This window comes from Bos taurus, chromosome 17 (assembly GCF_002263795.3).
Source record: "Bos taurus isolate L1 Dominette 01449 registration number 42190680 breed Hereford chromosome 17, ARS-UCD2.0, whole genome shotgun sequence".
Taxonomy (NCBI): domain Eukaryota; kingdom Metazoa; phylum Chordata; class Mammalia; order Artiodactyla; family Bovidae; genus Bos; species Bos taurus.
Genome location: NC_037344.1, coordinates 52,914,442 through 52,941,206, shown reverse-complemented (window position 1 = coordinate 52,941,206; position 26,765 = coordinate 52,914,442). Strand labels below are relative to the sequence as shown.

The following is a 26,765-nucleotide window of genomic DNA, read 5'->3' as shown; positions in this document are numbered from 1 at the left end:
TTTTCAAAGGACTTTTCCAGGGAAAGCTAAAAATTATGAATTTAATAGAAGTAAATGAAGTACAAGTTCTGTAGTCCCCTCCTGCAAATCTATGCCCTAAATTTATTCAATTTAGTGACAAAGTAGATGGCTGTCTCTTTTAGCACTTTAGTCTATGATAAATGGATAATGAGGAAAGGGCATACAAAGAACTTGTTATAAGGCACTTTATTAAAATAAAAGTGCTTACATCCCTTTAATGTATTAATCTATTTCCTGAATAACATATGGAATATTAACAAATACTGTACACCAATTCTGTCCCTTATAATAGTAGGAAAACAGTATTACTTTAGTAAGTTTTTTCACTGCTCCCAACTTCCTTTTTACATTTTTGCTCACCATGGTATTGCCTATAGCGTAGTTGTTCTTAAAAAAAGAAAAAAAGAAAGAAATTTCCAGCCAGTGTCTTCTAACAGAAATTGCAAAATGCCATAGAAACCATAAAACAAATTCAAATAAGAATTCCAGGTAACTTAAATTAACACCAGTCTTGAGAAAAACCAATTTTATTATCATTACCACCCAGCTTTATTTGTGCTGGATTATGTACCAAATGGCCAGATCTTCTAAAGAACATCTACATAACATTTCTTTCATGTTTCAAGAGATGAAAATAACTGTACAAGGTTAAGTACAAAAAGTACACAAGACAGCGGACACCAAAAATTCATGTATGAGATATTTATCCCACCTGCAGCTTTTATATATTTGAAAAGTAGAATTCATGAACTAAAAAATATTGTCCTTCTATAGTCCTGTCAAGTTTAATGGAAGTGGGTTTAACCTGATTACAACACTAACACCAGTATCACTGATCTGATATTTACAAAAAAATCATATTTTTCAATAAATTAAAGTCAATGCAACGCCCATGCACGCTAGAATGCCAGCTGTTCGGTGATCAAGGACCTGGCATCAGAACCAGTCTGTAAGAGTCCCCAGTATAGTGTGGTCTTCAAACCGTGTCCATTCCTCGCATTGATGAGGTGAACCCCAAACCCATTCCTCTCTGTGTGTGGGTTTGTGATCTTGCCATTTCATACTGAGCATCTAGATTTCTAAATACTTCTTCCTGCTGTTTCAGTGTCTTATAACTTTCTTCATCAACAGAGCTACATCCAGCTTCATCTTCACTCTAAGCAACAGATACAAAAATATACTATTAAGATGAATTCACCTAGACTAGCAAGTACTTCTCTCACTTAAAAGTCCTGGTAGATCATATTTTTGCAGTATATATTTGATCTCACTTAGCTTCAATTCGTCATTCAAGGCAATGTTCCTTCTTGGTACTGGGATAGAAGATGTTAACAAAAATCAACTTCATTCAGTGGGAATGAGAAAGAACATTTAGAACATGAAAAACTATGTAAATAAATGTCTAGAAGAAAATGGGGATCAAGTTTCATCTTTTCAATGAAAAACCAACTCCCTTAGTACTGACCAATATTTGAACATTTGTGGACATTATCAGGTTACTGTATAAAACCTAAGACTGTATTTGTTTATCTATACATTACTCAACAAAAAAACACAACCTTCTACATCTCCTTTAAAGGAGATGGTCCACTGGTTGGGAAGCTGCCTTCCAACAGTGGACGCAGGTTCCATTCCTTGTCAGGAAACTAAGATACCACATGCCATGGGGCAATTAAGTCCATAAAAAAGACCCTGCATGCTACAACTAAGACATGATGCAGCCAAAAATAATAATATTAAAAAAAACTTTCTTGAAAAAAAATAAAGGTCTGATGACAGTTAAATCTTAACAAATACTCTATCAACAAATATCAAATTTAACAACCTCTATTGTCAGCTAGTGATAATTTATTGGTCTAGTGTGTTTCATTTATGTTCTATTCTCAAAATTAACCTAGAAAACATAAATAAAAATGCACTAGATGTATAGCAAAGGGAACTATGCTTAATGTTATGTGGCAGCCTAATGGAAAGGGAAGGGGAGAATGAATACATGTGTATGTATGGCTCAGTTCCTTTGGTGCTCATCTGAAATTATCACAACATTCTTAATCAACTATACTCCAATATAAAATTAAAAAAAAAGGCATTAGAAAGTATCCAGAGATGGCATATCACTAAAATAACACTGAGAACCAATGTTACCCTAAAGATATAAATTTACATGAGTTTTAATACAAAGTGTGTAACTCACCTTAATACCCATTAATTTCCTAAATTTGACATTTTGGTCCTTGTTTCCAAAATTCAATTTCTCCCATATTTCAGCAGATTGGGATTTGTCCTGTTAAGAAACAATGCACTTTTAAGACATGTAAAATTTAAATATCTTTTATTAGGATACTCAAATTTTCCATAATACAGCCTAAGTAAAAAAACCATTAATGACATTCTATCAATGGAGTTGGTAATTGTCTTATATAAAACATAAAAACTAAGGAACTCTTTCCCTTTAATAAATATGTGGGCATACTGGTTTTCTCTGAAAGTCTGACTTAGATCATGCATTTTTTCCCCCAGTATTAATAATAGTAGCAAGAAAGAGAAACCCAAACTAAATTATTCCAATCCAAATGAATTTTTCTAACTTAGAAATCAAGAACAAAACAGGGGAATAAGAAAACTTACTCCTTCTTTCTTGCCTTGCCATAGCATTTTCCTTTTTTTCTCTTGTTCAGCAAATTTCATTGGATTCACAGCTGCTGGGTTGTAATAGCTAGGTACAGCTATTCCGGTCTCTGCCAAAGCTTTCGCCTGCAAGGCTGCCATCTGAGCTGCCATAGCTATCTGAGGAGTTACTTGTGTTCCTGACGCCAAGAGGGCAGCAACATTGAGAACAGAACCTCCAGTAGCGGCAGCTGCTGATGAGGAAGCAAGTATGGATTTTAATGAAAACAAGCATCTTAATTTACAGTAACATATTATTTATATGCAAGAGCTACTAAGGTGCAAAAGGCAGAGTATTTTCACCAAATATAAAAAAATGACTTGAGTGTTAAGCTTATAAAGCAATAATATTCTAGCAAACACTTAATGTATTCATCAATAGACATTGCTGTATGTAATTCCTTGTATGAACTAAAACTTCATTTTCTTCTCTGAGGATAAAGAGAATTCTGTAAACATGAAAAAGGTGTACGATTTCAATGGAAATGAACTATGGTGACTGTAGCTAAACTTTTAATAACTTTCATTTGAATGGTTCTTGATAGGTCACAATATGATTTCACTATATCATTTGAAACTCATATGAAATATTTAAAACTATTAAACAGGTTGTTGTTGAGTTGTTAAATTGTGTTTGACCCTTTGTGACCCCGTGGACTATAGCCTGCCAAGCTCCTCTGTTTATGAGATTTTCCAGGCAAGAAGACTGGAGTGGGTTGCCATTTCCTTCTCCAGGGGATCTTCTCGATCCAAGGATCAAACCCACATTTCCTGCACTAGCAGGCGGATTCTTATCACTGCGCTACCTGGGAAACCCAAACAGGTTATTACACCCACTTAACAGATAGATACCTGGCCCAAAATAAAAAGTATCAGGTCTGGTACTTCTACCTTCCAAATAACATTTCATACAAGCTCTCTTTGATCACCCTTAAGACATCCACAGGCAGTGCATTTATGTCATATATAAAAGCTTGGATTCCTTAAGCAGTGATGGCTAACATGCTACGTGAACAATAGTAGTCACTATTCACTTGTCAAAATTATCTACACTGACCAAGTCAGAAATACAGCACAAAAAAAGTTTTATGAGGTAGAAAATTAAAATAACATGTTTAGGACTTCCTCGTGTTACAGAGAATAGAAACCTGCCTGCCAACGTAGGGCAAATGGGTTCAATTTCTGGTCAAAGGAGATTCCACATGCCGTGGAGCAACTAAAGCTCGTGAACCACAACTAGTGAGCCTGTGTGCTGCCACTAATAAAGACTGTGCACCTGGAGCATGTGCTCTGTAACAAGAGAAGCCACCACAACGGGAAGCCTGAGCACCGCAACCAGACAAAGCCTGTGCACAGCAACGAAGACCCAGTGCAACCAAAAATGATTAAAAAAAAAAAAGCTAAACACACACAAACAACAAACAAAAATAACACGTTCACAAGTCAGTAATGGTTTTTAAAATGCCGTACATCCATAATAAAGAAGAAAGATTTACCTGCAGCTATTTCCTGTTGTTTTTGTTTTTCAACCATTTCCTTTTCTCTCTGTTCTTGTAATTTCTTTGCCCTTTCCAACCTGTCAAAGACAATTTAATAAAAAATAACAACATACAGCCAACATTTATCTTTATATGTATACATGTGTAGGCACAAAACACTATATAGAATTTTAAATAAATTTAGTATTTTCCACAAACTGACATCTGCATGTGAGAAAAAAAGCAATCATTCTTAAGCTGGTATCACAGTCACAATCCAATGTTATTTCAATACTGGTTTTAAACATTTTTAAATTTACTGAATAGCCGACAACTCTAACTGCTTTTATGTATAGTTCCCAGAGAACAGTTAAAATGGTTAAGAGATAAAAATTATTCAGTCTTCATCAGTGCTGGTTACAGGAGAAGGATAAAATTTAACCTTGCAAATTTGAAACACTGAAAAAATATATCCGAGTAAATTTTAGGTTATGTTCAATAATTTACAGAATTACCTAAAAGCTTCTTAAGTGAGGCTGATTGGGAGTAAGGCCAATCAAAACATGCAGATGATATTTATATTTAAATAGACTTTATTGTCTCTAAATTAAAGGAAATTAAAAAGGCAAAAATAAAATTTCTAAAAGGGCAAGCAAACCCTTCCTATAATCTAATAAAACAGGGGAAAAAACTATTAGAAAATTATTTTTAGGAGATGAAGAAATTAGTAAAGGAATTGGAAACATGAAACACAAACTCATCCCTAAGCAAAATAAAAACAAATTCTGGTTCACACTAAATTCACTAATGAATACACATACTAAACAAAATGTGCTGTCAAGTCAGCACCTGCTATATTACAAATCTTAAGTAATGTTATCTTCATAATGAGTTCCTGAAAGAGAAACCCCTTTTCTTCTCTGAAGACTCCTTGATTTACCAATCATAAGTTAAACACTGTCCCCTCCCTCCTTTTAACATGGTATAAAGAGGCAAGGATTGGGGAAAGTTTTTTGGGGGAGGGGAGCAGTGGGCACGATGGGTAAAATATAGTGGTAGAAAACTGGCATTCCCTTTTTAACAATTACTGAAATTTACATAAAAGGAATATAGCAATCTTGCACACATAAAGGAAAGGCATGTAGTAAAGCCTCGAACTTGTCCTTGGAAACAAAAGTTTCTGATTAGAATTAATGTTAAAATATAGATTTATAAATACTTAAAAATATTTCAAACGTAGTTTTAGAATTCTGTTATTCAAAAACAAAAAGTCTACGTACTGTAGTTTAACAACAAATAACCACCCTTCAAATTTCAAGGTAGCCAAAGAATAATTTGGTATTCTGAAATTAGAGCATTTCATGTATTGTCATCTGAAAATCACTCAGGAGACTAAGTCAGTTTTAGAGGCTAGTCACAAACTCAACTTTAATAAAATCAAAAAATAAAACACAAAAAAATTCATGATCAAAGTTAATGAACTATTCTTCATACATTAGTTCAGATATTGTGGAAAATTATTTCCTAACTCCGTTGATTTTAGTTTCAGGAAGAAAGTGTTTGACAACTTTTTGTTTGCATATTTTAAATGGCCATTGCAGGTTTGGAATCAACACCATTCACTAAGGTGAATGGAATGAGGAAGGGGTGAGCTCACACCTTTGCTGCTGCTGTTCAGCTGGAGTTTCTGCCAGGCTGGGTTCGCAGGGCAGCAGCCCATCAGGTTACATTGTGATAACTGTATTTTTGTAATGAAAAAAAAAAATACAAACTCAATTTCATAGAGAAAAAAAATCAAAATCGAAAGATTTAGTTTTCAGAATATGGGAAAACCTGCAAACAAGGGCTTGTATTTTACTTTACTTCTTGCCTCTATCAGGTAGTTCAGTCAATGGTTTCGCAGATTTAGTTAGATAGCCCTGTTGTTTGTTGTGTGGTCCCACAGTCACCCATCTTTGAAATATTATAAAACTTAAAAATACAGTGATCTTTCTACGGTATTAGCAGTAAAAATTTTAAGATCAAATGAAGTGGTTCATTATTTGGCACCTTCAAAATAAGAAAATTACTGACAGAATTCTACTTATTGTTTCTGAGACTGTGTTCTTAGGAACAAAGAAAGTAATGACAAAGCAGTTTTAGAGACAAAATGGACAGAGTTCTTAGATCAGATTTAGGATTTTTAAAAACGTTTCCAATTGCAAACTGAAAATATTTATAAGTCTAGATTGGAGAAAAATGAATGAATTAATCGTGGAAGAGAAAAAGAGCAACTGCTGCAAAGTACCTTTTCCAGAATTAACAAACCACTTACATAGCTCTGTATCACAAAGCACCAAGTAGTCATGGCTACATTTAGTTGTTTGAATTCTTCTGACTGAAAGCATTCATTTGCCCTACACAATTGAGTATCCATTTCAAGATGAAAAGGAGAAAAAAAATCCATCAAACAAAAATATACACACCTCCGAGCTAAAGCTTCTTGTGCATCCATTGCTGTGTTTCTGCCTCTAAAGGGAGGTGGACTAGGAGTTCGGCTTAAACTTCTGCTAAATCTTCTTGGTTTTTCAATTCTCTTCTTCCTATCTCTTTAATAAGTCATATTTTACATGTCAGTATGGCCAAGTAATACTTTACTAAGTCAAAATCACAGTTACATAGTTCAAACTGTGTAAGACTAGTTTTCCATAAATTCAATGTAAGCACTCCTTTTTCAGATGACATTTAGGTTGTTTCCAATTTCTTGCTATTATGCCCAATGTTGCAAAAGTTAAAAGATATGTACATTAGTAATTTTACACATGTGTAGGTCAATATATGTGCTTCCCTGGTGGCTCTGCAGTCGAGAATAGGCCTGCCAATGTAGGAGACACAGGTTTGAGCCCTGGGTCAGGAAGATCCCCTGGAGAAGGAAACAGCAACCCACTCCAGTATTCTTGCTTGCAAAATCCCATGGACAGAAGATCTTGGCAGGCTATAGTCCATGAGGTAGCAAAACAGTGGGACATGACTTAGCCACTAAACAGCAAGGTCAGTATGTAGAATAAATTTCTAGTAGTGGAATCAATAGGTTAATCATACAAGTGACAAACCCAAGTTCTTATAATAAGTTTAAGTGCACTTATACCCATATTTCAACCTTTTATAGGCTGTTTGACTTAAGAAGCAATAAATTAACAAAGAAGCTTCCCCACTAACTTTATACCAGTACCTGTGAATACAGATATAATATACTATTAGTCCATGGGATCGCAAAGAGTCAAATACGTGTGGCCTAACTGAACACTATTAATAACTGCTTTGTAGGGAATAAACCTATTCTTTGAATACTTGAAGTGATCTTTATTGAACTTCCAGTTTCAACAAATTGAAGCCTCCTTCCAATCAAGACAAGTTTGAACTAATAAGCTCATCTTTTGAATATCTGAGAAAATAAACCAGTATGGTGGACAGAGCCCATGTACTGACTTTGCTTCTCGGACCAGGTCCTAGCTTTACCATTTAAGAAGAGTATGATACTGAACTTCTTGGGCAAGTTACTTAACCTCTCTAAGTCTGACCTATCGGACCCTGTTCCTATCTGAGTTTATTCAAGATGATAAGTACCTACCGACTTCTACTCCTTGTCCTACTCCTGCTTCTACTCCTATGCCTGTGTCTTGATCTTGAGCGGGAACGAGATCGGATCCGACGTTTTCTTTCCCTGCTTCTGGATCGTGATTTCTTCCTCTCTCTGCTTCTGGATCTTGACTTCTTCCTATCCCTACTCCTGGATCTTGACTTCTTCCGCTCTCTGCTTCTACTACGATGACGCCTAAAATTAAAGCACACAAATTTTCAGTTATTTAAGAGTTCTGTGTTCAATTATAAACATTATGAATTATCTGCAGCCTATGCAGCCAATACTCCTGTGTTGTATAACTGAAGTTTTTTAATGAAAGGAGTTACACAAAAAATAGACCTTTGTTCTTATTTGATGATGCTTCCTAGAGAATAACGTGATAATGTCAAAAATGCAATGTTTCCTACCCCAATTTAAGATTTAGTTTAATAGTTAGCAGCAAACAAATCCTATACCAGCAATGTAAGAGGACTGTTATATGGGCAAACTATATATAGTTTTCAGCAATATTTTTTTTTTCCACTGTAAAAGACAGACAAATCAAAAAGTTAAAAATTCCAAATTTTCTAACCAAGATTTTGTTGCATTGCTCTGTTAATGTAAACTTTTTGTGTAATTTAGAAGTTCTGTAGAAGGCATTAACTTAGGAAAAACTACTTACCTTTCACGAGACCTAGACCTTGAGTGACTTCTGCCTCTTGATGATTTTCTTTCTTTGCGTTTGTGTCTGTCCTCACCATTTTCAGATGAATTCAGCCGCTCTCTTCCTTTATCAGAAGAATGTTCTTTGTCATTATGTTCCTCAGACTTGTGTTTCTTAGACGACTTATCTTTGGATTCATGTCTTCTTGCCTGTTTTAAGAAGAAGTTGGTTCTTTCAGGAAAATAGTGCAACAAAGAGAGTTAGTATGGGTATCAGAAGCAAAAATGTTGTGATGCAACATTAGTAACCTTAGGAGTGTGTGGCAAATTTAAAAAAGATCTAGTTTCACATCACCCAAATGTTGCAAATATATACTAATTTTACTTTTTCCTTATACACCCCCCAAATGCAGTTTTTACCCCAGAATATTTTCAATATCACAATTAAAACAATGACTTTCAATGTTAAAATAATATAAACCATTATTTCAGAAAAACAGAAATCCCTCTTGTTTCTTTTATCTAAAAGGGAAGTACACATGTATCAAATTTTTTTCAAATTTCCAACAAACCTTTTAGAGAAACAGACCATATATATATATATATAAACACAACAACTTCTAAATCCAGAGTACATAGTAAGTTAACAATAGTGAAGATAAGGACACAGAAATGCAGCAGAAAATGCATTTCCAATTAGGCAGTTAAGTAAAATTAATCTAAGTATTAATATTTTCTGCAATTTCAAATTACTTTACGCAGAGTTAAGTGTCCTTTTTATATAGCTATACTGCCACATCCTTTCTTAAAGACGGCTCTTGATTTTTCTCCCAATGTCTACACTGTGAAGCAATCACTTTTCATCTTGCAATATCCCAACAGGCTTGGAGTTCTATTACATTTCATGTACCTAGGGTAGAAAATGGCAACCATATCTTTTAATTTTTATGAAATCAAACTAGGTATAACACAATTAATCCCTATACCATTATATAATACATACTTCCCCCATATTCTGAAGAATTATAAAAACTGAGGCTTTTCCTTTCACAACATATGCATTCAGAGACTGGGCTAAATCAATTGTATGATCAAGTCTCCATCCTACACTCACTGAATTACAAAGTGCTAAATGTTAGATTCCCCCACATTAGGATTTGTTAGATCCATCCTATAGCTAAAGCTTACAATCCTGGACATTTCAGAATCACAATTTTAAAGCTAGAAGGAAACTCAGATCCTCAATTCCCCTTACTTTATATAAGACTAAGACCTCAAGTCACAAAGCTACGTATTAGGAGAGTTGAAACCAGACCCCATATTTGATGCCCAGACTACGAGAGGACAGTTAGCTCATAGGTTCCAAAGTAGACCTTAGCGTATTTCCAAGATTAACTTTTCTTAAAAACAAAAAACTCAGTCAAACATTTTGGAACATGCACGATGATACATTTGAAAAGGGTCATAGTAGGTAATTCATTATTTTGCAGAAAAATGAGAGACCTGGAGACACAGCTAAAGTTTAGTTTCAATGCCAGTTCTCTGTATGAGCTTATAAAACACTATTTTCTTGATTTTGCCATATGGCGGCAAAGTGGAAAAGCTTTAAGTGGTTAAGCTTGCAAAAGTTTTAGAGTTTATTTTAAACCAGTTTTCCAAACATAACATTACTATTATTTTAAAAAGAAAAAAAACCATTTAAAACCCTTAACTGATTTAAGATATACTTAAGGGAAATAGGAGTTTGAATGACTAATAGTTACCTTATCATGAAGTAGGCTTATTATTTTGCTATCTGAGTCTGCAGCGTCTTCAGTTCAGTCTCTTCGCGCATTAGCACGCTGAGTATGATTTATTATAGAAATGTTATCATGTGAGCTAAACAAAATAGTCATTTTCACAAAAACTCTCCTAAATTAAAAATGTAACAGAGCTTCCATTAGGGGAAGAGGTGAAGTCCCTGCCCACATTTGTTTAAGGAGTCCCTTGCCCAGCCCCCAGGAGACTCTCCTCCCTTTTGGCTTCTACTTCTGCTCTTCCTTTGTTGGCTCATTCCTTGTCTTCTCAGGTGGGCAAGTTATCTCTTCTGCAATACAGCTGCTGTCTGTATCCTCAAGTTTTGCTGTCACTGCCACCTTTCCAGCTGTCCCTCACTGACGCTTTTATTTCAAAATTCAGTATTACTATTAGGGAACTAGTTTACTAATGAAAAGGACTCTTGTTACCTTCCACAAAGAAAAAGTAGCCCATAGATATCCAGAGTACTGCTACTTAAGAATGATTGCTATTTAAAAATCCTGAGCAGTCGTAAGGCATAAGGAGACTCGGGACCTCAGATTAATGGAAGCTCTGTGCAACAGGCCTAAAAAACCAATTATATTCTTCATATGAAATTTTTATGGTGAATATTTTCACAACATAACATATTAATAGTTTCTGAATGAACTTTTCATATAAACAACTATCTTCTTGAAAAAAACGATGAATCCAAATCATGCTTATTTTATAACTCAATTAAACCTTTTAAATTTCAAGTTTTGGTACTTACCTTGACAATATCATATATTCACACAAACATTTCTACCAAATACTTTACAAGTATTTTAAAGTGCCTATTCACTACAAAGTGTTAATTACCTCTTTGCTTCTGCTCCGGCTCCTGTGTTTTCTTCCTTCATTATCTGTGAACACACAAAAATTCACTATAAATAAACATATAAAGACATCTCAAACATAAATTCCAAAACTCACACAAAGAACGTTTCTGTCCATTTGCCTAACTAAAGAATTTATTAAATATTTACTAGTCAAGTAAAGCCTCTAAAGCCTATTTTTTATGGCAGGGGTGGGATATTTGAAACAAGCAATCTGAGTAAACCAGAATATAATCAAGTAAGTAAGTAAAGGAAGTTCCACAAAAAGTCCATGTTCTATGACACATGACCAAACAGAAACTTTTAGGTAGCCACAGATTCTTAGTATTTTACAAAACATTCTGTCCAGTCCATCTTGTTTCCTATTACACAGCAAGTCAAAAGGACAGAAGACTTCCTTTAAAAAGTAGTTGTGATGATACTGCACAGTTTCCAATATATAGATAAAAAATCACACTTAAAACCATTTTGTAGATGATTATCTGTGGGTACAAAAGATATATAACTAGATCCCGGGTCTTAAAACTTTTATTAAACTCATTTCTATTCTACTTCTCATTTAAGTACCTCATTAAGTATTGATTCATTAGCAATACAGCATGCTTTCTATGCCACATCAGTCTAGTTTTTAAAAAAAGAAGTTAAAGACCATTTCAAAACACAACTCTTGCTTTCAGAAATAATCTAACATTAAGTTAAAAAGAAAATCAAGGTTAAAAATATTCTTGTAACTTATGTCAGAGATGTGAAATAAATTCAGAATACGCCACTGCCCAGACTGCATCTTTCAAAATATTGTTTTGCCTGTGTTAAAACGACAAAATTTAAACCTCTAGGGCTAATATTAGTGTGACACAAGTTTAATCATACAGTTTGAAAAATTATGAAACTTCTGTATGTATTAGGACATTTTTAGTCCTCATAATTGAAAATTTCTCCACCAAATTACCAACGCACTTTTCACTATTCATTTCTCAATTCGAAGAACACATATAAACTGTATCAGTAAACTAATATCTTTTACATTTTCACATGGATTATAAAAATGCTGGTAGTGGTATCTTTTCTAGCAATTCTTACCTGACTTTCGTTTTCTTTCTCTTGACCTTGACCGTGATCTTGAATAATGATGTTTTGAGGCTCTAGGAGAAACAGATACATCGGACTGCTCTTTTTTCTTATCTGTATCTGGGGATGTTTTTTCTGGGGCTAGTCCATCTCGTTCTGTGTCACTAGCCTACAAGTTCAAAGAAAAATCTTTGTAAATTCTTAACTGCTTTAAAAATGTTTTCAATTTCTTAAAAGAGAGAGGAGGAAAGAAAGACACTTATCCTTGGGTTTTACACAATTAAAAACAGAAAATCAAGTAACCAGAACAGCTGATTTCCAAGTGGCTAAATATGCTTTGTACTTAGTAAGTCTGAGTAAACTGAAACGACTAACCCAATACCAAACAGACGTATGTAACTGGATGGATTTTTTTTATTCATTGTTTTTACATCTTTCAAAACAACGAGGAAAGGAAAAATAAGGGTCCAAGTATTTCCAATAAATACTTAAGCAGAGAAAAGAGTCCATTTTAGATCTCTGAATTCATTTAGTTGCCTTTACTACATGGGCATAACAAAAAGGCATTTTAAATGAGCTGTGAAAGGTTAAAAAGACTGAGGACTGTGAAATCTTAAAAAGCAGAATGCTTCTAGAATATTATACATGAAAAAAAAAAATTAACTTACCTATCTGAGAACCCAGTATTAATTTCATTAACCCTCTTTAATGAAAGCCCCTTGGCACAGTGCTTCTCCAAGTCTGCCTCTCCTCACATACGGAAAAATTGTTTCTGCTTTAAAGCATTATAAGTTACACAATACAAACTTTAAAAATGGAAAGAAACAGTCAAGTGTACACTCACTCTGAGAGACCTGATTTACCTGAGACAGTAGGGTCCTTCATTTAACTATCAGCTCTTTGTTTCCCAGTTTACAAAAGGGAACATCTTTTTTTTTAAAAAAGGAAACTTCCTGTGCCTTGATCATGACATAGTACTCAGCACAGAGATCAACCAAAAAATGAAGAAACTAATTCCAGTTATTAGTTTTCCATTAAAAAATGTATTTCTGTAAGAAATTGATTTAAGTAAGTCATAGGAGAAACTAGAACCTTAATGTTCTTGAGTCAGATTCTGATAAAAGGCAGGGAAAACAGTTTCAGTATATGTGGAAGGTGGTGACCCATCTGACCAAAGAGGGAATATGAAAGAGTCAATACGCTAATATGCCTGAGGAGCTAATTACTTAGGGCATGAATTGGCAAAGTATGGCCCCTAAAAATGACTTTTACATTTTTAAAAGGGTTGTTAAAACAAGCAAGCAAGAAATGTGACAAGAGACTATCTGTTGTATGTGGTCCACAATGCCTAAATCATTTACCAACTTGCTCTTTACAGAAACAAATTTCAATGGTGAATTACTATACATTTTCAGCAGAAGGAATAATCACATGATAATGAACTTCTTCTCTTAGGAAAATTAGTCCAGAAAACAAACACCAAGTAAACTAAATGGACAGTAATTTAACAAGTGAAGTTTGAGAGGCTGCATTATTTCACCAACTTTTTTCTGAGGGTCAAAAATGAACCCAACTCACTCAAAGCTGGACACTTCAGGAATAAACTAATACATTTAAAGGGAGGGATGTATTTACAGACTGGGTTAGGATAAAAGACATTATGTGTTAAGCGTCTAACAATATTACCAAAAAACAAGAAACAAGTGGAAGCACATAACTACTGGGGAGGCTCATTCGAGCATATTTGCTTCTTTATGTATGGGTCGTATCTAGAGTCAGAAAACTTTTGTGCAGAAAGGCTCTCATCCCTTAGAATCAGACTCAACTTTCATTCCACAGATGGGATTCAGCAATATGAGCTGACTCACCACAGAAGATACTCTATCTGCTGTCTATTAATATATGATACTCTTATCACACAACAAAAGAGGATTCTGATTTTCACACTAATACTGGTTATTTTCTTTTATTCTTGCCCTCATCACTATTCTTAAGGATTGTTTATAACAAGTTTATGATATGTTGGTCAAGTTACACTGAATATAAAATAAAGCAACAGCAAAAACTTCAAGCACTGCTATCTCTTCTCTCAGTGCATGCCACTTTTCTGTCCAACTGAGACAGCATACCTGAAACCACTGGCACATCTCATTCACTTCTAAGACATCATGACTAGTTAAAAATCTTTCCATGGAAATGCCAGCATCTAGCCCAGGTCCTAAGTTTTCAGTCAATGGTTTATTTAACTACATGCTTAACATTAAGGAAGTCCGGCAACAGGGAAGCCCAATGTCCTTGACTTAAAGGAAGGCACTCTGTAATACGGGGTAATAACACATCAAACAGCCATTTTCATCTGTAAAATATATACAACAAGACGCCAACAAAAACCATCGTATCACTAAACAGATGAATAATAGGCGGCCACTTAGACCACCCTAAGCTTTTATATCCTTTAGGATATTTTACAGTAATTAAGATCTCAATTTAATAAGTTCAGTTCTGTAAATCTTATATGCTAACTGCAAAAATGCCCTTCACTCTAGCATTTGCTCTATTAGAAAAACATCATGGTTTCTTAAAATTTACATCTTTACTCAATGACGCTCAAGACACAATATACCTATGTTTTCGCAGTGCAAAGAGAAGTACATTGGACTTAATACTAGGCTACATCTCCAGGGGATCGTGTCTTTCTATCGAACAAGGCACTGAAGAAACAAATGTTTTCTTAATATCTGAGCTCAGGTAAAACAATATTCTTCCAAGTCACTATTTAAACAAAAGAAAACACCAAATCGATTATTTGCACAAATACCAAATAGCCTGCCGACTGTTTGAAACTGGTTCGATTGTTATCAAAAAACCCAGTTCTAAATCAAATCGATTAGGAATGGGGTGACAGGGAGGGGCAGATTAACGATTTCTAATGCCAGATGGAGTACTCTATATGTAATAATCCTATTTATTTTCGAAAGCGAGAAAACAACTTTTTAATCAGTAGAAAAGGACGCAAAATGTTTGCAATTTTCTTTTAACCGGATAAAGTAAAACGAAATATTCCCACAATAATGCGACCCATCTGGACTGGGTATCATATCCAAAGTAGGCTTATTTTACACAAGAGGTAATTGAAAAATTGTAATTTTCATTTAAAATTAAACGGGCCAATGAAGGACTCAAATTTAAAATAACAACGCCAATGATAGGGCTTGATTGTTTCTCAAAGACTTCAAAACGGAGCATCATCAGTCCGAATTCGTAGTTTCAAAGTCTTCTCCTAATTAAATCGAATTTCTACCCCCTTCCAGAAACTCGTTCCCTAGATGCTTACTAAGGAATAAACTAAGGTTTACGCAGACGCCAACACTAATTGAAATTTTGCGATTAGAATTGTCTCATTGAGCGTAGGCAAAATGATCGCTCCTAGACTGCTCTCTTTTCGCGTTCTATCCCTTACAGGTACCGCCTTTCTGACCCAATACTTTTCAGAGACGACCCCTGATCCCTTTTCTCTTTTCCCCAGCCCTCTCCCACTGCGAACATAAATGCCCAAGCCTTAACGAAATTCAATATAACCCACTAACTAGTGAGTAAGCTAAACTGCAGTCAGTCCTGTGAACCAAAAGGAACCAAAAACTGGGAAAGAGACAGGAAAGTTCTGGAAAAAAAAAAAAAGACACTCCCTGCTGCTCCCCACCCCCAACAACAGCGCCTTATTTCCCCCTCCCTACAGCAGCCAGCCATGATGGCGGGCGCAGAAGAAGGCCAAGGCGCCATTTTGTCCACACACAAGTGCGGACAACAGCCCTGGAAGCCGCTCATCCCTTCTTTGGAGAGTAACAGGAAACTATCCATGATTTTAAACTCAAGTTTGGCACCCACCGCCATAGTCCAGAGTCTTGGCCGCAACGGCGGCGCCTCCACTTGCCACTTTCCACAGTACTGGCCGCTTCGACGCTTCGCCACGGACTGAATCGCTCGCGCAAGAGACCCGGATGGCACAAAGGGGGAAAAGGCCCGGCGCACAGCACAGCTTGCTGGGAGGAAAAGGGGTGGGGATAAGAGTTTCTGTAGCAACGCGGTTAGACGGTGATTGGTTGTTCTTTTGAAGGAGCCGGTAAGGCGGGGAGAGGGCGGGGCCAAGGACGTACCACAGAAAGATCTGCCTGGATTTCAGAACTGGTGGAATTTAGGGTGGGGCGACTTCCTATTTCGCTTCTAGAGCAATCTTGGCCTCCCCTAGTCGCCGTAGAAGGGGTTGGGCTTGGTTTTCTCCCGCCAATTTAAACCTGTGGCAAAGACCCTAAAGACTCTAGTAGCGGTTGTGGGAACGTGGATGCGGGGGAGGTAAATTTGAGTGTTCTTTAATTTCTTCAATTGCAGGTGAGGAGGGGGAACCACGCTACTATAGGAGCTGGGGGGTGGGGTGGTTTTAGGTCGAAATAGGAGAAACCTCAGCTCAGTTTGGGGTGTTATCCTGTTAAGACGCCGGCGGGAGATTGGTTGGAGTTGTTTCTTGCTGGCCCATGTCTAGCTGAGAGCCTATTTGAAACTTTCATTTCGTTTAATTCGTTTATGTGTTCACTTAGCACCCAGAGTAATCTCAGACTTAATCACATCACTCACAGGCCTACTTAGTATTTTTTCCACCCTAGCACTGAGGATGAAAGCCAATCTTGTAATCAAGGATTCATTGGTTCCACCTGTTGGTTTAGCCCCCGCACTATCCCATTCTTCATATGGCCCTACAGCAGCCACAAACTCATTCCACCCTCTGCATCTTTGATATTTGGCCTGCATCTTTGTCCCCCCTGAGCCTTGCATAGTTGCCTTGTCTTGTTATTCGGATCTCAGCTCAGTTGTCATCTCTTTCCCCTTCCAGATTTTTCTTATGCGCCACCCCCTGTTCACCTGAGCATTATTTGTAGTTGTGCATTTACTTATTTTTTCATAGGGAAGCAGTATAACAGTTAATAACTGGCATGAATTTGAATCTTCTCTAGCGACATCGTTAACTCATTTTAGGTGACCATGGCCATTTGTTTAGTTCCTGATTCATGCTTCTCACCTGTAAAATGGATTGTGCAGATTAAATGAATAATACATTCAAACTATTTTGCCTGCTAAATACCGCATTTATTTTTGTCTGTCTTTCCTATGGGATATGAATTTCATAATGACAAAGACCTTTTCTGTCTTCTTCACAGATGTATTCCCAGCTCCTAGAACAGTGCCTGACACATAGTAAACTTTTGTCAAACGAGTGTGACATACCTGGGAGGCTGATAATATTTCTCTGTTCTTACAGATGTGGGACTCCGAAACTCATAGAAGTATTTACTTCAGCCTGTCTTAATCTCCCAATTCCCGCCCAAACACAGACACTAAAATTATTGTCTATTCTAATGTGCCTTGTTTTCGTGCCCTTGCTTACATTCCTAGTAAGAGCTCTTCCAATATTTAAAAAGCTCCTGTAAGTACTAGCTCAAATGTTACCTTCTTCCACCAATACAGTAGTGGATTAGCTGCACTTAAAAGTGAGTGCTTGCCGTGAAACCAAGCATTGTTTTGTGAACGTTTGAAACTGGTAGTGACCTTTCTGGCTATGTACAACTGTATTCCTATTTTACAGAAGAGAATTGAGGAACAGAAAGGTTAAATTACTTGCTTGACCACAACAGATTATTAAATGTAAAAGAGCTCCAAGTCAAAAATCATTTCTTTCCTGTACTGTTACTGTCAAAGATTTAAAAAAATATCTGAGCAGTTATCAAAACAACTGTAACTATTTGGTTATTTTCCCCTCCAGTCTTGATCCAAGCATTGCTTTTCATTTTAGTATTCTATGCCCTGGAGACCCAGTGAAATGAGTTATTTAAGTCCTTGCTGATGAAATAGTTAAGTGACTCCTAAGGTTGCAGACACACTCTTTGGTCCAGTCAGAAGCCTGATCCGTTTTTTTCCACCTCTTGTTAAGATTTATGGCATAACAATTCTGGAAACATGAATGGACATGGTTTTTTAAGTTCGTCTGGAACCGTAACCAACCTAAGGTATCCCAGACAATATGCATTCAGAAAGTTCACTGTTTTTTGCTATTCTGGTTAAAGATGTTTTTCAAATGAAAGCTTGTTATAATTTCACCTAGGTATACAAAATACTAGAAACTCTAGGACACATTGGTAAGATCGAAATTGCCCGTGTCCCTAAACCAGTATGTTCTTCTCTAGTGATAATCATAGTTCTAGTTCCATATATCTTATTGATCTAAAGTGTCTAGTGACCACAAAAATAACACAGAGAAGTCTCTGTTTATTGGTGTGTATGTGTATATTTGTATACATATATATATATGTATTTAATAAAGCCTTTTTATTTCCCAAGGAGCTGGAGTCTATGCAACGATGTAATTTGGTCTGATTTTACAGTTGTCATAGGGAAGGCAGTGATTCCTGATCAGGAAAACAATCTCAGAAACATGTGGAATGATATTGAGCTGCTAACAAATGATGATACAGGAAGTGGGTACCTAAGTGTTGGTTCAGGAAAAGAACACGGAACCGCTTTATATCAAGTAGATTTACTAGCAAAGATCTCCTCTGAAAAGGTAATGGTTATGTTGCTGTTTTCATTCACAAAATTTTTACTGTGTTTACTAAGACTGATAGCCACAAGGTAGTTGTTTATAAATGAGTATAGTCCTTTCTCGGGGATTCAAAGTTTAGTGTCAGGTTACTGGAAATTTCCATCTGAATTCCCCATACATCATTTTAAGGTCAATATTCCAAACCTAACTTTTCATACATCCTCTTGACATTTTAGAAACACAGATGTATGCAAAAATGATACAAAGAATATCTACCACCAGCTTAGGAAGTAAAACATTACCTAGAATTGAAGCAAGCCCCTGGGGTCTCTCCCTGATGGTCCAGTGGCTAAGACTCCACGTTCCCAATGCAGGATTCAATCCCTGGTCAGGGAACTAAATCTTATATGCTGCAACTCAGAGTTCGCATGCCACAGCTAAAGACCCTGCATGCCACAAAAAGATCTAGGATCCTGTGTGCCACAACTAAGACACGGTGCAGCCAAATAAGTAAACATTAAAAAAAAGAGAAACACTTGACTAAGAAGTTATATGGGCTCAAGAAAAGAGGCCTGTCAAGTGAAGTTTTAAACTTGGGTGCTTGGGTGATGACATCATTGATGACTGTTGTTAAACATGTATGAAAATGCTTTATTTTCGTCCTACTTTTCCCTCCCCCAGGCCTCATTAAATCCAAAAATACAAGCATGCAGCTTAAGTGATGGGTTTATTATTATAGCAGACCAATCGGTGATACTGTTGGACAGTATTTGTAGATCTCTTCAGTTACATCTTACATTTGGTAAGTCTAACGTAATGCAGTAAACAAATTGGAAGTCAACTATATCTTGCTGCCAATTTCTACAGCATTGCCTTTTCTTTACTCCATTATTTATAAGACTTGAAATTAAACTGATTTTAAGAAATGAATCTTGAGTACCAGATGGAGAGGATACTGAGATGATCCTTTCTGTCAATAAGTCTAGGGAAAAGCATACTAGGAGAGCAACAGTTGATTTGCAGGGTTTTTGTATTAGTAGAAAACGGCTTCCCTGGTGGCTCAGTGGTTAAGAATCTGCCTGTAATGCAGGAGACACAGGTTTGATCCCTGGCTCAGGAAGATCCCCTGGAGAAGAGCATGGTAACCCATTCCAGTATTGCCTGGAGAATCCCATGGACAGAGGAGCCTGGTGGGCCACAGTCCATGAGGTCGCAGAGTCAGACACGACTGAAGCTACTTAGCACACACGCATGTTCAAGTTCCTGGATCTTATGCATAATTTCAATACCATCAGGAAATATTTGAATACTTCTAGCACTATATATATTTAAAATGTGCTTATGAATGAATTCCTATTGGATTAAAGAGCTTTAAGTATGTATATGCAAATATGGATTTAAGAGTAAACTAAGGGACAAACAAGTCAGTGGTTTTGTTGGAAAATAGGTGAAAATATTGTGAAAGTTTTTCTGAAATTTTTGAATGGTTCTATGAAGACCTACAAGACCTTTTAGAACTAACACCCAAAAAAGATGTCCTTTTCATTATAGGGGACTGGAATGCAAAAGTAGGAAGTCAGGAAACACCTGGACTAACAGGCAAATTTGGCCTTGGAGTACGGAATGAAGCAGGGCAAAGGCTAATAGAGTTTTGCCAAGAAAATGCACTGGTCATAGCAAACACCCTCTTCCAACAACACAAGAGAAGACTCTACACATGGACATCACCAGATGGTCAACACCGAAATCAGATTGATTATATTCTTTGCAGCCAAAGATGGAGAAGCTCTATACAGTCAGCAAAAACAAGACCAGGAGCTGACTGTGGCTCAGATCATGAATTCCTTATTGCCAAATTCAGACTGAAATTGAAGAAAGTAGGGAAAACCACTAGACCATTCAGATATGACCTAAATCAAATCCCTTATGATTATACAGTGGAAGTGAGAAATAGATTTAAGGGCCTAGATCTGATAGTAGAGTGCCTGATGAACTATGGACTGAGGTTCGTGACATTGTACAGGAGACAGGGATCAAGACCATCCCCATGGAAAAGAAATGCAAAAAAGCAAAATGGCTGTCTGGGGAGGTCTTACAAATAGCTGTGAAAAGAAGAGAAGAGAAAAGCAAAGGAGAAAGTATCTGAATGCAGAGTTCCAAAGAATAGCAAGAAGAGATAAGAAAGCCTTCCTCAGCGATCAATGCAAAGAAATAGAGGAAAACAACAGAATGGGAAAGACTAGAGATCTCTTCAAGAAAATTAGAGATACCAAGGGAACATTTCATGCAAAGATGGGCTCGATAAAGGACAGAAATGGTATGGACCTAACAGAAGCAGAAGATATCAAGAAAAGGTGGCAAGAATACACAGAAGAACTGTACAAAAAAGATCTTCACGACCCAGATAATTACGATGATGTGATCACTGACCTAGAGCCAGACATCCTGAATGTGAAGTCAAGTGGGCCTTAGAAAGCATCACTAGGAACAAAGCTAGAGGAGGTGATGGAATTCCAGTGGAGCTATTTCAAATCCTGAAAGATGCTGCTGTGAAAGTACTGCACTCAAGATGCCAGCAATTTTGGAAAACTCAACAGTGGCCACAGGACTGGAAAAGGTCAGTTTTCATTCCAGTCTCAAAGAAAGGCAATGCCAAAGAATGCTCAAACTACTGCACAGTTGCACTCATCTCACACGCTGGTAAAGTAATACTCAAAATTCTCCAAGCCAGGCTTCAGCAATATGTAAACCGTGAACTTCCTGATGTTCAAGCTGGTTTTAGAAAAGGCAGAGGAACCAGAGATCAAATTGCCAACATCCGCTGGATCATGGAAAAAGCCAGAGAGTTCCAGAAAAACATCTATTTCTGCTTTATGGACTATGCCAAAGCCTTTGACTGTGTGGATCACCATAAACTGTGGAAAATTCTGAAAGAGATGGGAATACCAGACCACCTGACCTGCCTCTTGAGAAATCTGTATGCAGGTCAGGAAGCAACAGTTAGAACTGGACATGGAACAACAGACTGGTTCCAAATAGGAAAAGGAGTACGTTAAGGCTGTATATTGTCACCCTGCTTATTTAACTTAAATGCAGAGTACATCATGAGAAACGCTGGGCTGGAAGAAGCACAAGCTGGAATCAAGATTGCCAGGAGAAATATCAATAACTTCAAATATGCAGATGACACCACCCTTATGGCAGAAAGTGAAGAGGAACTAAAAAGCCTCTTGATGAAAGTGAAAGAGGAGAGTGAAAAAGTTGGCTTAAAGCTCAACATTCAGAAAACGAAGATCATGGCATCTGGTCCCATCACTTCATGGGAAATAGGTGGGGAAACAGTGTCAGACTTTATTTTTCTGGGCTCCAAAATCACTGCAGATGGTGACTGCAGCCATGAAATTAAAAGACGCTTACTCCTTGGAAGGAAAGTTATGACCAACCTAGATAGCATATTAAAAAGCAGAGACATTACTTTGCCAACAAAGTTTCGTCTAGTCAAGGCTATGGTTTTTCCTGTGGTCATGTATGGATGTGAGAGCTGGACTGTGAAGAAGGGTGAGCGCCGAAGAATTGATGCTTTTGAACTGTGGTGTTGGAGAAGACTCTTGAGAGTCCCTTGGACTGCAAGGAGATCCAAGCAGTCCATTCTGAAGGAGATCAGCCCTGGGATTTCTTTGACAGGAATGCTAAAGCTGAAACTCCAGTACTTTGGCCACCTCATGCAAAGAGTTGATTCACTGGAAAAGACTCTGATGCTGGGAGAGATTGGGGGCAAGAGGAGAAGGGGACGACAGAGGATGAGATGGCTGGATGGCATCACTGACTCGATGGACGTGAGTCTGAGTGAACTCCGGGAGTTGGTGATGGACAGGGAGGCCTGGCGTGCTGCGATTCATGGGGTCGCAGAGAGTCGGACACGACTGAGCGACTAAACTGAACTGAATTGAGAGAAATTGAAGTGTTTTTGTGAGAAGAGCTGAAAAATTAATGAATTATTTTAAAACAAAACTTAGCTGAAAAGGAATTAGAAGGTATGCACATGAGAATAAAATCTTGATCTCAACATGTAGGAGGAAAACCCATATTTTGTGTAATCTTAGCATATCTACCCTGATGGGGCCACAAGATTCAGTTTCACCAATGGAAAGTGAAACTCTGTCTACATATAGTACTCTGTGTACAGATATTACTAGTGAATAATTTTAGTTATAAACAATTTACTTTCTACTGCCTTTTGTCTTAGTCTTCCCCTTTCAGTCTTCACTTCCCCCTGGCCTTCTTGCTTTTGTGCAAACAATAACTTTCTCACCTCCTTCAAATTTTTGTTCAGATCTGACAAAGGGAGCTGTCCTGAGCACACCAATTAATACCACATGGCTCTTCAGAGCTCTGTTTCCCTCCTCTGCATCACCTTTGTTTGTGTCATATAATTAGATTGTTATGCTGACTGTTTATCATCTATTTCTGCCTTAGCATTTGAGTTCCATGAAGATGGGACTCTTGGTAATATTCTCAGATGTATACAAAAGGCCTTGAGCAATGCTTAGCCTATCAGTGCTCAGCAAATATTTATTGACTAAGAGTCAGTAGCATTCCTTTTGCCATTAATCACTACTTTCCTGAAATATTTAAAAGAAGCTTCTTAAATCGTTGACTTTTAATAACAAAATTTGTGATTCTTTGTATTGAAAATAAGCATTTTTGGAGGAAGCTTGGCATAACTTTGATTTGAAATTTTCAGATACTGAAGTGGATGTAGTTGGCCTGTGTCAAGAAGGAAAGTTTCTTTTGGTTGGGGAGAGAAGTGGCAACCTACATCTTATTCATGTAACGTCAAAGCTAACATTACTCACCAATGTAAGAGCTTGTTACCTTGTTATGTTTTTCATCTTCATTATCTAAATTCTGAACTATCTCTTAGCTAAAAACTCTAGCAAAGCTTTGCTTGATTTGTGTTTTAAATTACAAGAATAATGCTTCTTAACGTTGAATTTAAGAATCATAGCTTAGAAACTGAAAAAAATGCATAACCTGAAAGTTGAGAATTACGTTTTTTTGGGTGGACTTTCTGAGAACTTTAAGCCCAGGGGGCAGTCTCTCAAGATAGCTCTGAGGGACTGCTCTGAAGAAGTAAGAGAGGAGCTAGGATATATAGGAGTTTTGCAAGACAGACCATATAGTTGGAACATCAAAAGAGTACTGTTAACTAAAGAAAATCAGGTATCTCAGGTTAATGAATTTAGTGTTTTCTATGTATGGGAAGATGCAAGAGTGGGCTCACTGAAATCATTCCTTGATATGTGCACCTTTACCACCCAGGGCCAGTATCAGGCACTTCCCCATCCAGAGTCCCTTCCGTGTACACGTGGGAGTAGCTGCCGTGGCTGAGGGCTGGCCAGTGGGCAGCCTGTTCATCTCCATCCTGAGTTCCCTCATGGCTGGATGTGGCTGCAGCATCCTTTGTTTGCTGAAATGGCAGGCAACATTTTTTAATCCACAAAACATGACATAAGTGCAAAATGGAAAAATTACAGTTTGAAGACTGTATACTTGTCCATAACAGTTTTCCATTTCAAGACTAAAATGTTTGGGATATAGGTAAAATTATTGCTAATGATAATTGATAACCCTCGAGTTTAAAGAAAATAATCTTTGATTGTATTTTTCTGGGTTTAATCTTATCATTTGATATTAATTTGTAATTAGGCATTTGTTCAGAAAGCTAACGATGAAAATCAGTGTACTTACCGGAATCTTGTTATTGAGAAAGATAGTTCAAGCGAAGGTAAGTTTTTAAATTTCTTTTTTAATATCTTCTTAATAATGTTCAGTCAAAAAATCAGATTTGTACTTAATATATTAGGTAAATTAATTTGCACTAGGTGGCTCAGTTGGTAAAGAATCCGCCTGCAATGCAGGAGACCTGGGTTCGATCCCCTGGAGGAGGAAATCAACCCACTCCAGTATTCTTGCCTGGAGAATCCCTGTGGACAGAGGAGCCTGGCGGGCTATAGTCCATGGGGTCACAAAGAGTGGGACACAACTGAGTGACTAGCACTTACACAAAGTTAAACTTTTGGGGTGCAATTAATATTGTTTTAAAAAAAAGTTTATTTTAGATCTTTTCAGAGGCTTAAATGTTAACTCTTCTTAAATAATATATCCTAAACTTTTTTATAGTTTTAAGAGTTCTATAGATAATTAAGGATACATAATATTCTTTTAAAATGTTGTTATGGATTTTAGTATATTTATTATACTTCTTTTTTTTTTAAATTTTTTTAAATTAATTTTATTTTATTTTTAAACTTTACATAATTGTATTAGTTTTGCCAAATATCAAAATGAATCCACCACAGGTATACATGTGTTCCCCATCCTGAACCCTCCTCCCTCCTCCCTCCCCATACCATCCCTCTGGGTCGTCCCAGTGCAGCAGCCCCAAGCATCCAGTATCGTGCATTGAACCTGGACTGGCATCTCGTTTCATACATGATATTTTACATGTTTCAATGCCATTCTCCCAAATCTTCCCACCCTCTCCCTCTCCCACAGAGTCCATAAGACTGTTCTATACATCAGTGTCTCTTTTGCTGTCTCGTATACAGGGTTATCGTTACCATCTTTCTAAATTCCATATATATGCGTTAGTATACTGTATTTATGTTTTTCCTTCTGGCTTACTTCACTCTGTATAATAGGCTCCAGTTTCATCCACCTCATTAGAACTGATTCAAATGTATTCTTTTTAATGGCTGAGTAATACTCCATTGTGTATATGTACCATAGCTTTCTTATCCATTCATCTGCTGATGGACATCCAGGTTGTTTCCAAGTCCTGGCTATTATAAACAGTGCTGCGATGAACATTGGGGTACACGTGTCTCTTTCCCTTCTGGTTTCCTCAGTGTGTATGCCCAGCAGTGGGATTAACAAATGTTAACTGGCCTTTATTTTGATGTAGCTGAGATTATTTTTTTCTGGTGAATGAAGTTTGGTTTATAAAAGTTTCTAAGAAGTAATTTTGCTTTTACAGATAATTTACCAACTCTCTATAAATAACTTTTATCTGTGTTGCTACTATATTATTTGGTTATTAGACTTTAAATGAGCAAATGGACATATTTTTAAGCTAGGTCCAGACTCTGATTTAAATTTTTTATTGATGTGCCTTTTAAAGAAGCTGGCTTGATTTTATTTTAATAGATACCTATTATATGCTGCTGCTTACAAACAATGGACTTTTTTATATTACGAACCTTCAGCTTGTAAAAATTCAACAAGGTAAGTAATGTATTATTTTCTTATTACTGATTTGCAGCGAATTTTTTTTTGAGCAAAGGGCTCTTTTTTTTATCAATAATTTTATTAATTTTTTGTTTTCACTGGGTCTTTGTTGGTGAGCGTGTGCTTTCTCTATTTACAGAGATCAGGAATTCTGCTCTCCTGTCGCGATGTGCAGGCTTTTCATTGTTGTGGCTTCTTTTCCTGTGGAACACGGGCTCTAAGGGGGCATGGGCTTCAGTAGTTGCAGTTCCTCAGCTGTAGAGCACAGGCCCAATGTTGTGGTGCACAGGCTTAGTTGCTTCTCAGCATGTGGGATCTTCCCAAACCAGGAATTGAACCTGTGTCTCCTGCATTGGCAGGCATAGTCTTTACCGCTGAGTCACCAAGGAAGCCCCACAGCAATATTTCTTATGTGTTTTCCAAGTAATTTTAACATAGTCTCTTCGAGAATATTTTAGTGTAACTCCATTCTTTGATACTGGGCATACTTTGAGTATTCGTAATATACTTATTCTCCAAGTTAGGGCTGCAACAGAATCTGAAGAACTATTTATTTATAGCCTTCAAGGACTTTACAACTTAGTTGGAGAGACGGGCGATATGCTAACATGGTAATAAATGCTTTTTGTTGAAATGAATGAACCTGTAAACTGAAATGATTGCATTAATAATTAATAATACAGAGCAGTAATCTCGAGTGTGTTAGTGAATTGTGTGGATCTTATATCCCTCTG

At 36.8% G+C, this 26,765-nt stretch overlaps 2 protein-coding genes across 10 annotated transcripts in view; one reads left to right on the top strand and one right to left on the bottom strand.

Annotated features, from left to right (window-relative positions):
- Positions 1 to 192: 192 nt before the first annotated feature.
- Positions 193 to 16,157, bottom strand: RSRC2 (arginine and serine rich coiled-coil 2). 5 transcript variants are annotated; one of them, NM_001102146.1, is made up of 11 exons: positions 16,038 to 16,150; positions 12,165 to 12,226; positions 11,068 to 11,111; positions 10,194 to 10,271; positions 8,450 to 8,662; positions 7,777 to 7,980; positions 6,632 to 6,754; positions 4,185 to 4,264; positions 2,650 to 2,882; positions 2,216 to 2,305; positions 193 to 1,177 (listed from the first exon to the last, which is right to left on the bottom strand). In NM_001102146.1, the coding sequence occupies exons 4-11, from the start codon at positions 10,199 to 10,201 to the stop codon at positions 998 to 1,000; spliced, it is 1,131 nt and encodes a 376-aa protein (NP_001095616.1). In that variant the 5' UTR covers positions 10,202 to 10,271; positions 11,068 to 11,111; positions 12,165 to 12,226; positions 16,038 to 16,150; the 3' UTR covers positions 193 to 997. The 5 variants fall into 5 exon arrangements, with proteins under 5 accessions (NP_001095616.1, XP_005217929.1, XP_005217930.1 ...); XM_005217872.5 differs by lacking the exon at positions 10,194 to 10,271 and having other exon boundaries at positions 533 to 1,177; positions 12,165 to 12,321; positions 16,038 to 16,157; XM_005217873.5 differs by lacking the exon at positions 10,194 to 10,271 and having other exon boundaries at positions 533 to 1,177; positions 2,650 to 2,879; positions 12,165 to 12,321; positions 16,038 to 16,157.
- A 283-nt stretch (positions 16,158 to 16,440) lies between these two features.
- The window catches only part of KNTC1 (kinetochore associated 1), a 70,491-nt gene continuing 60,166 nt past the window's right edge, over positions 16,441 to 26,765 (top strand). The window contains exons 1-7 of one of the 5 annotated variants that reach the window (XM_024977090.2): positions 16,441 to 16,502; positions 18,133 to 18,208; positions 18,584 to 18,762; positions 19,423 to 19,543; positions 23,486 to 23,601; positions 24,451 to 24,529; positions 25,951 to 26,028. In XM_024977090.2, coding sequence (XP_024832858.1) covers positions 18,634 to 18,762; positions 19,423 to 19,543; positions 23,486 to 23,601; positions 24,451 to 24,529; positions 25,951 to 26,028 — 523 coding nt within the window. In that variant the 5' untranslated portion in view covers positions 16,441 to 16,502; positions 18,133 to 18,208; positions 18,584 to 18,633. Of the gene's footprint in view, positions 16,539 to 18,132; positions 18,209 to 18,583; positions 18,763 to 19,422; positions 19,544 to 23,485; positions 23,602 to 24,450; positions 24,530 to 25,950; positions 26,029 to 26,765 lie in introns of those variants that run through there. The other 4 variants (XM_024977089.2, XM_005217760.5, XM_010813889.4 and 1 more) reach the window with 4 other exon arrangements.